The following is a 14,692-nucleotide window of genomic DNA, read 5'->3' as shown; positions in this document are numbered from 1 at the left end:
AACCTAAAATTCTTTAAAATTTTCACGTTAAAATAAAGAATTTCAACCAATTTATAAAAGATTTCATTATAATTAAAGAATTCCTTCAAATTTCTGATAATTACTATATTATTTATTGAATTTATTAATATTCATTTCGTTGAATTCGTTCAAAATTCTATTAAAATTCATTAAATTAACTTCGAATCGTTCAAAATTACAATAAATTTCCTGAAATATTATGTAAATCATCCCAGCTGGTGTATGTGAGGAAAACCGAAGCACTTGTAACTAGAGAAATTTGTCCTGTTGTCACTGTTAATACTGTTAAGGACCGAATGCCTATACTTCTGGAGGAGAACCAGGAAGAAGCATAGCAGCTCGAGGACTTGTTGGGAGCGGCTGTCGGGTTGCAGAGCATCATTCTGTGGCTCCAGTATGTTTACTGTCAGACACTAATCTTGACACATGCTTTACTAGGTAAGGAAGGACGGACAAATAGGAAGGGACCCAAAGTTACATACCTACTGTGTATAGCATCATTTCCGAAAGGCATACTTCTCTAGTGCTCAGGTGACCTGAACTAAAGCAATTGTGTTTGTATCTCTACATGGCAAAGCATCATTTCAACAGCGAACTTCACACTGAGTACAGTAATACATTGACACGGCCATTGTAGAGTATGTATTGAATGTTTTGGCTCTGGTAGTAGTTGCTGATTCATGCTGTTACAGCGTCTTTAGTACTTCAGGCTTCCTGCTCCTTACAGGTCTCAAGATTAGAGACTTGTGCTGTAGTTATACCACCACAAGTCACCTCCCGTTATTATTCACGTCGTATTTTTAAGGATTACAGTCTTAAAGAGCCTTTACGGGACTGCAGTCAACTCTCAAGGTTCAGGGTGTCCGGGATACGAGACCGTGATAGTTGGACATTAACCTTGTAAAATTATCTGCAGATTCTGATTACCAAAAAGTTAGTTTTTAAATTTTCTTTCAGGGTTTTACTTTCCCGCCGGAAGCAGGGTACCCTCTGGACCCCGACCTCGGGCCCAAATACTTCATGATGGAGACACATTACAATAATTCGGTTCACAGTGCTGATAACACAGGCACTTCCGGTATGCGTGTTTACTACACAGCATCACTGCGACGTCACGACGCTGGAGTTCTGTCAGTAGGGATGGATCCTAACTGGCGTCACATCATCCCTCCTGGACAGCCGGAAGTCGTGTCAGAGGGGCACTGCATATCGACTTGCACATGGCAAGCATTTCCTCCGCGAGGGATCAAAGTGTTCGCTGCTGCCCTGCATATGCATCTGATTGGTAAGAAAAAGTAACTTAAAGTTTATGAAATGTATTCTCTAGCATTGCCTTTTTATTCTCAAAACTTTTACTTTTTTTTTTAATTCGCTTAGTGGGGGGTGGAGTCCAACTGGGTCACTCGGCACGGCGGCCACTGATTGGCCTATTGTAGCCTACCCCGAGTGATTATGATGATGGAGAATTTGGTAATGGGCAGAATATGTAGAACGCATGAGAGAAAGAAGAAATGCATACAAGATAGCGGTCGATAAACTTGAATTAAAGAATCATTTGGCAAGTCCGAGCATATATAAAAGGACAATATTAAAACACAATTTAAAGGAAAAGGATATCTATGTGTGAGTGTGTGCGTGCGTGCGTGCGTGCGTGCGTGTGTGGACTGTATTAATCTGAGTCAGGATACAAGCCAGTGAGGGATTGGTGTGAACAAAAGTTGTGAGATTTTGAATTCCACTAATATCGAACGATCAGCCAATAATTATTAGCGGAACAAATGCGACCGGCAGGCGATAGTTTGGCCTAGTATGTTATGTAACGGCGAATGTCATTGGCGGTATCGAGGGTACATAACGTCAATGGTAGGATGATTAATGAGCATAGGGCAGTTGGGGAAATGAGAATTTGCAGGAGAAACGGAATAACTACTAGAAAATATTTCTCAGTGTTTTTCTTTCAACCACAAGTTTGGGAATCACTGACTTCAGACGTGCTGCTCACACAGGGGATTCCCTCAGATATAGAGTTATGTATCGCTTCGTCTTTCCCATATGATCATTATAATATTTTCTTTCCAACTATGTAATTCGCACCAAACGTCACGATCGAACGGTTAACAACCCTGCATAATATTTGGGAGGTCCCAGGTTCAAATTTGAGTCCTCAGGTCAGCTCTCCTCACATATATATTTCGTGGTATTCCTCAGTCCATCAGAGTAAATTACGAGATAATACTTCAAACTAATCCAGAAGCGCTTCTTTCTACACCCGTTCTAAATCAATATCTTCTAATGACTGTTAAATTAGAACCCGTAGAGACTGAGCTACTAAACCTTTTGTTAAATAAACCTTAAGCCGGTCACGGTAGCCGAGCGGTCTAAGGCATGTACTGTCTTCGCTCGCTTGGAAACCGGGATCGTGGGTTCGGATCTGTTTCCTGTGAGGTACGAACTGAATTCTTATATATTATTCTTATACACTGCCGGTCACGGTAGCCGAGCGGTCTAAGGCATGTACTGTCTTCGCTCGCTTGGAAACCGGGATCGTGGGTTCGAATCTGTTTCCTGTGAGGTACGAACTGAATTCTTATATATTATTCTTATACACTGCCGGTCACCGTAGCCGAGCGGTCTAAGGCATGTACTGTCTTCGCTCGCTTGGAAACCGGGATCGTGAGTTCGAATCCCACTCAGGGCATGGATGTTTAGTTTGTGTGTGTGTGTTTTTCTGTGTTTGTGTACAGGTAAAGGCTTTGCGACGAGCTGCTCACCCGCCCAAGGAGTCCTCCCGAATGTGTAAGATCTAGAAAAACCGAAGTGAACGGAGAAGTTCATGGAGGTAGGCCTAGGCCCACTGGGGCTGTAGTGCCAAGGGGGGGGGAGGGGGGAATTAACCCTAAACAAATAAGCAGAGGTGCCACTGTAACACGTTTCTAAGCCTTGGCATACCTCCCGATATAAGCAACTAACTAATAAATTGTCTAATTTGCTTGTTCAGAAGCCAATAGCTACTCAGGTTTCTAAGAAATTCATCGCTGTTTATGGAACCCAAAGTGTCACAATTTTGTTCACACGAACCCATCACTGGCCAGCCTCCTTACTTTCATCAATAAAGTCCACACACACACACACACACACACACACGCACGCACGCACATTCCGTTTCTTTAAAGTCACTTTTAATATTGTCCTTTCATGTACGCTCCGACTTGCCAAGTGATTTCTTGAATTCAAACTTATCGACTGCAGTTTTATATGCATTTCTTCTTCATCCCATGCGTTCTACATATCCTGTCCATTGCATTCTTCTTGAATTTATCTCCCAAATACTGCATGATGATGAGTATAAATTGGGAAGTTCTCGTTATGGAATTTCTCGAGCCTTCTATTACTTCCAAATACTCTCCTAGCGCCCTGTTCTCAAGCACCACGTCCCCTTAATTTGATGCATCAAGTCTCACAGCACTGAATAACTTTGACATGTTACAGAAACGGTTATTTCTGTCTTCCTCAGGTCGCAGGATACGCTTGCGGCAAATACGTAATGGAGTGGAGCTGCCACCGATTGCTGCAGACAACAATTATGATCCTGGTTACCAGGAGTACCGAAGGTTGCTGGAACCTGTTCAAGTGTACCGAGTAAGTGACGCTTATACAAATACAGTTTCATCTACATCGATATGAAACCGGCCTCTTTCTTTAAATGGAAAAACACAAATTGAGGGTGTTTGAGAACAGGGTGTTGAATTGCTATTTCGACTGTAGGGAGAATGAAACCTATTGTAGAAGTGGGTGACCATTTTTTCACTCTCTTTTACCTTTCTTTCTGCATAGTGAGCATCTGAACACAGTATTTTGTGTTTCTCTGCAGAATATTCACCTCGCCATAGGATTATACGTTTCTCTGCAGGATGTCCAACTGATCGCAGCGTTTGACATTTCTCTGCACGGTGTCTAGTTCTCTGTGTTACTCTGTAGGGTGATCATCTAATTACAAAGTTCTGTGTTTATCTGAATGATGATCAACTGGTCACATTTTTCTCCTTCCCTTCTGGGTGATCGCCTGACTGAAATGGTCTGTATTTCTCTTTAGGGTGCTCACCTGATTACGGAGTTCCGTGTTTCTCTGTAGGGTGATCACCTGATTAGAAAATTCTGTGTTTCTCTGCAGGGTGATCACTTGATTACAGAGTTTTGTGTTTCTCTGCAGGAATATCAACTGGTCACATTTTTGCACTTCCCTGCAAGGTGACCGCCTGACTGAAATGGTCTGTGTTTCTCTTTAGGGTGCTCACCTGATTACGGAGTTCCGTGTTTCTCTGTAGGGTGATCACCTGATTAGAAAATTCTGTGTTTTTCTGCAGGGTGATCACTTGATTACGGAGTTCTTTGTTTCTCTACAGGGTGATCACTTGATTACAGAGTTTTGTGTTTCTCTGCAGGAATATCAACTGGTCACATTTTTGCGTTTCCCTGCAAGGTGACCGCCTGACTGAAATGTTCCCTTTTTCTCTTTAGTGTGATCACCTGATTACGGAGTTTCGTGTTTCTCTGCGGGGTGATCAACTGGTCACATTTCTGTGCTTCCGTGTAGGATAGCCACCTGACTGAATTGTTCTGTGTTTCTCTTTAGGGTGATCACCTCATAGCACAGTGTGTATACAACAGCGAGGGACGCACCACAATCACCCTCGGCGGCCTGACGTCACGCGAGGAGATGTGTCTTGTGTTCGCAATGTACTACCCTCGGATTGACCTGTCTCTGTGCCACAGTTTGCCATCCCTGCCAACTGTGCTGCATTCTCTGGGCATTCAGGAACTCTGGCCGTGAGTGCTGTTTTGTTAGCAAATAGTATATAACCCTCGAATTCATTGTAGCGTTAATTAAGTTGCGTAAATATTTGCGGGAGTTGGAAAGAGTTTGTTTATATACATGGTAGCAGTGCAAGAGAACTGTTCTGGAACCAGACGTCTTCCTGACTTCCAATATTACGTAATATTTAGTGGCTTTTTTTTTTTGTTGATCATGTTGGTTCCATTTTAATATTTCTTCCATCATGTAATCCTTTATTCCACTTTTAAATTATTTTTATCAGAATGGTAAATATTTAACTGTGCTTCATATTTCAGTACCATTACAGTTGAACTTTACCTGCATTAAAATATTTGCTCGAGAATGCGGAAATTCTATTGTAACAGAATACAGGATATATTCCAGACTCAGTCATATAACATATATTCGTCACTGTTATTTAATATTTCGGTATAACCTTTCTTGTAGTATTACATATATTCACTCCATCGCGTGCTGTCAAAACCGCTTCTGTTTTCCACGCTTGAATTCCCTGAATAGTGAGAAACCTGAATATCTAAATTACATGAATTAGTAGCTAACACAAAATAACGTATTTCTTTTCAATTACAAAACCCTCCAGTTAGTTTAGTACCAAAAAAAAAACACATGTAGATATTGGGATAAACATGGAGAAAGGATATATCTGCAAATTGCAAGCGTTCTTATATGAGTGGTACACATAGTTACCGCTGTACTTTAAACAAGATAAATCCCTGCCATGATGCTTAGCATACCTATTCATGATCCCTTAATCTACACGATCATTAAGACTATAAATAGATTAGTGATTTCTTGCTTCATTTATCTTGATATAAGTTGTGACGTTAAAGTGGGAACCAATCTCTAGGGATTAGAATTTTAATGGATCTGTCCGCCTCTTCTTATACTGTGAAGAAAGTGTGAACAAAGTTTATTAGTGAAAGCGGCTTTTGATGAAGCGGAACTTAGTCAGTTTTCAAGAACTTTAGGTGTATATTTCATTCACTGTTAGGAGTAGATTACGTCTACCAAAGGCATATAAAACATGAGGAGGACTTTCCATAATTCTACATTTTATGTACAGTAACATATATTTAGATTATTTATGTATTTATTTGTTCTAACACGTTGTAAAAGTCAGATAATACTATCACGTATAAGAGTTAGCGTGACGAACAGTTAATGGGTTCTGGGGCAGATGAATCGATTTATTGGATCTTCACCAGTCGTAACTACTGAGTGTCCGGATGAAAGATATCCAAAATAAAATAATTATAGTATCTCAGAAAGCTTTTATTATACACATTTATGGGTTACACCACTACAAAGGGAAACTATCAGAGTTTTTTCTGAGTATATAACTTTCTCAGTAAATTTCAATGAGAGCTCCCTTGGTGGCACGACAAATATCCAGGCTTGAAGCATGTTTGGTGTTACCAGAGCCACAACGTCCCTTATGCGGGCTTTCAGGTGTTAAAGCTCGTTGATCTTAAGCCGGTAGACACTGTTCTTCACATAACCCCACAAGAAAAATCAAATGGGGTTAAATTTGATGACCTAGGAGGCCTAGCAAATGGTTCACCTCTGTCGATCCATCTCCCACTCAACTCTTTGTCCAGGTGATTCCTAACATGGTGGCAGAAATGTGGCGGCGCCTCGTCTTATAGAAGGAAAATTTGAGGTGATAATTGGTACAGCGCATACGGCTCCAGCATGTCGAAGTACGAACGTCCGGTCACAGTCTTTTCCGAAAAGAGAAACGGTCCACTGAACTTGTCGTGCATTAAGCCGGCCTACATAAGTTCACTTTGGGCCGCCCCTCTCCAGCTCACATGCGACATGTGGATTGTGACTGCCCCAAATCCTGCATCTGTTTACATTTCAACTGACACCGAACGTCGCCTCGCCAAAGAAGCAAACTTGGTGGAGGAAATCGGGCGACGTGTCAATTCTTCCTAACATGTCCACAGCGAAATTTGTGCATGCTACGCGGTCACCCGGTTTTAGTGCATGAATCATTTGAATCCTGTACGCTCTTAGGCGGAGCCTTTTGTATAGCACACCGTGCGCTGTTGAACGTGGAATTTGTATGTAACTGCAAGCTAACAACACGAATTGATTTGCGCGGACTTCGCTGGAATGCCTCTCTAATGCGATTGGCATTTACTTCAGAGGTCCCCTCCACAAGGGAAACCTAGAAAAGTAGTTAGTATGAAAGAATGATAAAAGAGAAAAGAATTGCCGGCATAACAACACTGAAAGTATTAAAGGAATGATAGAAATTAACAATTAAGTCAATCCTTCAAGGAGAAGAGAAGAGAGAAGCAATCTGTGAGGAATGTTGTGTCCGCTCTACGCTGTTGCCAAGTTTCCTCGGTCATTGAACGCGTTGTATAGAAATTTGGCCGCTACCTGTGCTGCTACGTTGCAGCAACGTACTGCTTAATGCTGTTTAGGGAAGTAATCCCTGTTTATTCTGATAATCGCATGCATGCCATGTTTAATTTCTAGTGATACACGAGTATTAGTTTAGAAAATGAACGGTTGCTGGAATTTGCTAGAAGTGTACATTTTACCCAATATTAAATTTTTTTACTCGAATTTTAATGTCGAGGCTGCTGCTTTTTTAATCAGTAAATTTTTATATCCTGTTGATTATATTATCGAAATCTCTAAAATCAACATTTATTCAATCATCCCATAATCTCACACGGACCATTATACACAACGTTGTGCATCTCAAATAGCAGAATCGTGGAATCATTTGTTTGTTTAAAATGTTTTCGTCATTTTGAATTAATTTTAATAAAGTTTACTTGTTAATAACGTATGTAAATGGTTGTAGGCTTTGCTACAAATTAAATGAATTATCCAGGATTTGTTTGGATTCCAGAATTTGCTTCAGGTATTTATATCTATTGGGATACCGCCAACACCCATCACCAAGACTACATTTTAATCCACATTCGACATTTCTGTGATGTGTTTAACTATGTTGCAGTGTCATAATACAGTCACGTGTTTCCTAGGAAATGCGACAGGAATTGTATGTCTCTGTTTAGATGAATGTGTTTATTGGTCAATTACTCGGGGGGGGGGCACGCGGTAGCGTAGTTGGTTGAGGCACTAAGCTACAAACCGGAAGGTCGTGAGACAAGTCCCGATGAGTTCATTGTATTTTTTCAGACTAATCCTTCCAGCCGCACTATAGCCCTGGGGTCGTCTCAGCCTCTAACAGAAATGAGTACCAAGAATTAATTAAATAATTTTCCTGGGGAGTAAAGCGCGGCCGGCGCGTAAGGCTGACAACCTTACCGCCATCTTTGAGCCGATTGTCTAGATAATGTGGGACCCTCAACGTCTCACAACCCTGTGCCTGTTACAGGGATAGCTTTACTTTTCTTTTCTGCACAATCACTCGGACTTATAACGCCTTCAGACCTTTCTTCTTCAAATGTTATACTCTCTTGCACCGCTATTTCGCTCGTTGCATCAGAACTATTCTTAGCTCTCGTCGGATCTAAACTGACCCGCTCCTCTGAACTGTTCTTCGCTTATATCCTACGCTCGGAAGGGACAGAGACCATCTTGTCGAACGGTTCAGTTTCGCTGCTGCTATACAAACAACTCTCTCGTTGCAACAGAAATACGTGTCTGCCTCAAACAATTCATTACTTAGCCATTGCTAGCCTCTTTGTAACGGTGGAAACCCCACTGTAAGGTTTTTATCTTGTTTAAGCCATTTCCTAGGCAACAGGCTACTTATATTGCGTTGCCTAGGAATCGCTAGCCGTTGACCAGTGATGGACCTCTTATCGTCCGGCCTTCTTGGCGGCACGTCATAATACATTAATTTGCTGCATGTTACAGTCTGTAGAATCCCTTTTGAAAGAGGCGTTACTCTCTGAGCTGCTAAAAAATTTATGTTTTTACATAATCTGAAATTCATCACCGTATTCAAAATGTCACTTGAATGTAGTTCATATCTAACTTCAATTTCTTTGAGATTATTTTCAATATTATTCTCTTACCTATGCATATATCTCCCGAGTTGTGTATTCTTTCATGATTTCCGATGGAAAACCTGTAAACCAATCACTCAGATATATCCTGCATGTTTTTGCAGCTGATGATCCTTGCCTTGACCACCCTAATGACATCTGGTGACGAGTACAACTCATGAAGACAATGTTTACAATATTCTCTTCTGCTTTCCTTTCCTTCCTTCGACTTAGTTGGAATATTTTCCTCAGCACTGTGTTCTAAACACCCTCAAATTCAAAGATAAACAATACCAAAGCATACACAACAAAAGTGAATGACATTAGAAAAGGAACACTGAAATAGCCAACAAAAAGATAGGATGAAATATTCTAGGAAGAAAATTAAAAACAAAACAAAAAAGATGTTCCTAAGGACACAGATAACAAATTGTACAGTGCCGTGGTCTCCACAATAATAAGTTTTCCTGATGATGGCCCATATGTGGCCGAAACATGTAGCAACAAAAACAACGAATGTATAGTTAATGACATTTTAAAATATGTAACGAACGCTTTTCTTATTTTCCTTGGCACTACAGCCCCAGTGGGCCTAGGCCTACCTCCATGAACTTCTCCGTTCACTTCGGTTTTTCTAGATCTTACACGTTCGGTAGGACTCCTTGGGAGGGTGATCAGCTCGTCGCAAGGCCTCTACCTGTACACAAACACAGAAAAACGCACACACACAAACTAAACATCCATGCCCCGAGTGGGATTCGAACCCACGATCCCGGTTTCCAAGCGAGCGAAGACAGTACATGCCTTAGACCGCTCGGCTACCGTGACCGGCTAAGAAACACTTGTAGTGAATCAAATATATTTTAGTGTCTTGTAAGAAAGATTAACTTTGTTGCATTTTAAAGGGGATACTTTACAATTAAAGAATGGTGACCCAGTACAACACTGCAGTGCATGTATAATATTATAGCACGTGGTTTAACGCATTTCCTTGCCAACTGATGGCAATATAATTAACAAATTTCTCTTTTCCAAAAATTATGGAAACGTTTACTCGGCATATGTTTCATTGGTAAAAATATAAACCTGGTGCAACGCAATCTAAGCATGTCAGCTGTGACATAGTTGAATTTCAGCTCAAATCAAACCACATTATTAAATGACAGTAAACACTATAGGCATGTGTGGTATTCGTTTCAATTATCAGGAACTACAGAAGGTATAATCCAATTAGAAATATTACTTCTGTATAATTAACAATTATACAATAAAATTCCATAGGTTTTCAGAAAACCGATATGAGAGTTCAGGTTACAGCTGCTGGTAAATGCATGCATATTGCTGGATTATATTCCTTTTCTAAAACAAAAAATCTCCGTGATTTTAGTCCGCAAGCGAACTATACCGATCGAGCGACTGCCTCCTGTCGGTGAAGTTTTAGTGCCAACTTTTGTGGATAGATGGTGTGGCGTGGTCAGCGCAACGCATCCCCACAGCCGTTATTTCGGTTTTCTAGACCGGAGCCGCTATTTCCTTGAAGTAGCTCGTCAATTATCCTCACGAGGGTGAGTGTACGCCGTTCCAGACCCACTACTTTTCAGAAATTCTGGTAGCGCCGGGAATGGAACCCGGACCTCTGGATATGTAGCCAGGAACTCTGACCACTAGACCACAGAGGCGGTGAGAATGTAGCGGTATATTCCTCTTAAACATTCTTAACGATCTAACACAATACGATGCTAAATTACGTCAAACCATGAAGTGGGTTTTCACCGTCACGAAACCTTGATATCTCAGATGTATTAGCTTTAGAAGGAAGAAGGTGAAACTGAACAAGAGAACGAAGCATGTGAGGCAGAGGAAGGAATGAGGAACATCTGGATAGACGCCATTAAAGTCGGAAAATGTGCTTAGTTTGAGCGTGTCTTATTGTAATCACTGTTAATGCTTTTACCTCGTGCTGATAACAGCAGACTTCTTATTATTTATTAGATTATCTTGCAACTAAACTTTTCCTTTTTTATGGTCCATTAAAGGTATTAACTCCTCTGTTTCCGTCAAGCCTTCATTTTCTCTACCGCATCAGTCAGTGTAAGGATAAACCGTAACGTTTCGAAAGAAAAGTTCTGTTCAGCTTTGAAAGTAACACACTGTTCTTTAATTACCGTTACTTTGGAAGAGAACACTGGCTTTCATGTTAAAGAGCGTGACATGGAACTTACCGGAGAAGCAGAGAAGATTAATATAAAAGAACCATAGGAATGGGTGGATTGTCGGGCTTAGAGACTTAATGGCTTTTCACTGTCTCGCCGCGAATGAGGGGCAGATGGTAGGTGAGGTCTAGCCGTGGGTGGCGGTGAGCTCTTCAGACTTTAAATATATTGATCCTGCGGAGTAGCAGGCAAGTAACTGCAAGGTGAATTTGTTATTTGCATTTCGCTTTCGTAACTTTGGCTCGAATTACGAACTGGCTTTCGACTGAGTATTCTGGTCTTTTGGATTATGACACTATGTAGGCTGGCAGGTATGTAAACACGTTTCAGAGAAATATGATGCCTCTATGTTCAGGGTAAAAGGTTTTTGTTCTTCTTCTGCCGTCTTCTGGAATGTGGCGCCGTGTAGATATTGTATAAACGGATGTTTCGGAGGAATATATCACCTCCATCTTCAGTGTAGAAGAAATAAAGAAAAATCCGCAAGCGAGGAACCAACGTGAGCAGATGGCAATATCTGCACGGCGCCACATCCCAAAGGACGGCATTCTTCATAGTCACCGCCGTGAAAACCTTAAATCTTAACAAATTACATGTAACTTAGGATATCTTCTTTACGAGATATCAGAACAGCAGCGATACTTCTAAATCAATTCAGGTTGAAACACATTTTCCATTAAGAAATCACTAACTCGTAGCTCCGTCGTTTCACTGCCCAAGTCGCAGGATTATCAACGTGAAAGTTCGGTTTCAATTCCAGTGTAGTCCATCTGGGATTTGTGGCGAACGAATTCTGCTCTAACACTTAAGTTTTCCCCTGCCAGTGAGGCCTCTCATTCCATCAGTCTTCTATACTGCGTTGTCGTCAGGGGCCGGCACGTGACACCAACGGGCTCAGTCTCACCGCAATGCTATACCTAAAAAAAGTTATCTTGACTCGGAAAGTTCCCATTTGCTGAGTCAGTTATGAAATAAAATAATTCAGATTCTAAACAAATATTTTATTACGCCTATTACTTGAGACAATTTAAAAGAATTTAAATTTCGAAAAAAAAAAGATTGATATTGCATGTTACCTTAATAACGTGTCATGAAATGCACAGGAGATGGGACTTGGTTATACAGTGCGTTCAGTTAAGGAGGAAACTTCGCAATACCGCTGACCGGGCCCAACATTCCTCACAGATCGCTACTGTAACTGCTGATAGCAGAATGAGTCATTAGCGCTGATAAACCCGCGCCATTACAGTTACAGCAGCAATCTGTGAGGAATGTTGGGCCCGGTAAGCGGTGTTGCGAAATTTCCTCCTTGATTGAACGCACTGTATTTTTATACCGGTCATCGTTGGTGTGTGATATTCTTGCTGATTAAAAATGTCAATTTTTTCTCTCAATGGAGAAATACGCATGACATAACTCATCAACAACGCATGTGTGCCCCAACGCAGAATATGATCCCAATGAGAATGCTAATGTTGCGTCCCATCGCACTCCTTTGGAAACAATTGTACTTCCATATTGCTCTCTTAATGAAGTTGTCAGTAGTTCGGGCTGCATAGCGCCTAATGGTAAGAATAATGGGCCGAGAAGGGCGTTGTGTGGGGGCGGTCCGTACCGGAATAGAAGCGGGCGTAGTTTTCGCTCTATCGGGACTTTGAATGGCTCAGTAGGAGTGAAGTAAATGGCTTACATACATTATATACAGAACCGTGTATATATTGGGACAGTACGCTACAAGCAAGAAGGCCGTGAGTTCAAGTCCCGATTAGGTCATTGGATTTTTTTTTCAATTGACCTAATCCTTCCAGCCGCACTATGGCCCTGAGGTCGACTCAGACTCTAACAGAAATGAGTAAAGGGCGGCCGGCGCGTAAGGCTGACAAACTTACCACCATCTTTGAGCCGATTGTCTAGAAAATGTGGGACCCTCAACGTCTCACGACCTGTTACAGGGATATATTTACTTTACTTTACCGTGAATGTATTTCAGAATTCGGGTTTATGTAAAACGCAATTGAATATACGATAACATATTTATGTGCATGTAGACTAAACAGTTGTTCAGGTGCATACGTGAATGTTTAGGAATAGTTTTGGTTTATTGTAATTGAGAAATTTTTTATACTTTGTGTTCTCACGGTAGGGAATGCATACATCAGGGTGTTCTGGGCTTTGAAGCAGTACACTTTGATCTACCAACGTATAATATAATGTAGACGCTTTCATGTTGTTTAGAATAACAGCGAAGGGCTTTATTCTATTATAAATTGGAGCACTATTTACAGACATGTGTGTTTCATGACATATACGAGTATTCCTATATCTTCTTAATTGCATTCTGTTCTAACTCAAATCTGACGCCATTGGCTTGGCTGTGTAATAGCAGAGCATTAAATATTTCAAGCTCGACGTATTAGCAAGAGACTCAAGTCTGATAAAAATATAACATAAAGGCTACATGACACTTATTGTAGTTCTTAAGTGAACACATTATGCTCCGCCTCCGTGGTCACATTAGAGAGGTTGAAGCACAATTTGTACTGGCAGACACTAGGGGGTTGTGCGTTTTATGAGCTGTAATTTTGCTAGCCGAGCGAGAGTCGTGGAAGTAATTGCTGTTCAGAAATAGTCGCCCCCCCCCATCAACACCCTCTTCTCTGATATTGCATGTGTACATAGAAGACAACATCAGCGTACATAAAGCAGACCGCTTGACATGCTCTCATATCTGAAACCAGAGCATTGTGCCTTATTAGCGCAGTTCAGATGGATGTTAGTAAATACGGGATAAGAATTGACTTCAGCATTAAGAATTGCTTGGACTATTTCAGATTGACGTTTCCTTTATGAAGCTCATTCTTTTATTGCTAGTGGGGTGGGACTAAGTCCCTTGTACTGCGGCCACTTCTGGCCTATTGTACCAGCCCCAGATGATAGGTGAGGGTGATTGTGGAGCAATTGGTGGAATGAAGATTGGCAGGGGAAACCGAAGTACTCGGAGAAAACCTACCCCAGCGCAATTTTGTCCACCACAAATCCCACTTGACCATACCCGAGATCGAACCCGGGTCGCCGCGGTGGGAAGCCAGCGACTAACCGCTTGAGCTATGGCTCGGCCTTATGAAGCACATAATTCCTTTCGTCTACATACAGGGACCAATCTGAAGCCCATATCTCTCTGGAGCCGTGGTAGCGTAGTCGATATAGCGACTGGCTATGGGCTGGACGACTAAGGGGTCGGAGTTCGAGTCCTGGTAGGGTAAACAATTTTCTCCAAATCGTGCAGACCGGTTCTGGGGTCCACCCAACCTCCTATCCAATGGGTACCGGGAGCTCTCTCCCCCGGAGTAAAGCGGCTGAGGCGTGAAGCTGACCACTCACCTCCATCTAAGGCCAAGGTCAAGAAAATGTGGATCTATACATCCACTCCCCCATACGCTTTCATGTCGTAGTCCATAATTCGTTGAGCACAGTGACAACTTTTTTTTTTCATTGGGACTACAGCCCTCATTTGGGCCTAGGCCTACCTCCATGAACTTCTCCGTTCACTTCGGTTTTTCTAGATCTTACACATTCGGTAGGACTCCTTGGGCGGGTGATCAGCTCGTCGCAAGGCCTCTACC

At 41.6% G+C, this 14,692-nt stretch overlaps 1 protein-coding gene across 2 annotated transcripts in view; it reads left to right on the top strand.

Annotated features, from left to right (window-relative positions):
• LOC111861505 (MOXD1 homolog 2) overlaps positions 1-14,692 on the top strand; it is a 272,739-nt gene that overhangs the window by 240,848 nt on the left and 17,199 nt on the right. For both annotated transcript variants that reach the window (XM_033750350.1, XM_023846149.2), the window contains 3 exons: positions 979-1,306; positions 3,536-3,660; positions 4,655-4,848. In XM_033750350.1, coding sequence (XP_033606241.1) covers positions 979-1,306; positions 3,536-3,660; positions 4,655-4,848 — 647 coding nt within the window. The remainder of the gene's footprint in view (positions 1-978; positions 1,307-3,535; positions 3,661-4,654; positions 4,849-14,692) is intronic.

Source organism: Cryptotermes secundus, unplaced genomic scaffold, assembly GCF_002891405.2.
Source record: "Cryptotermes secundus unplaced genomic scaffold, Csec_1.0 scaffold909, whole genome shotgun sequence".
NCBI lineage: Eukaryota > Metazoa > Arthropoda > Insecta > Blattodea > Kalotermitidae > Cryptotermes > Cryptotermes secundus.
Note: the sequence above shows the minus strand (reverse complement) of the source record. Positions and strands in the feature narration are given on the sequence as shown.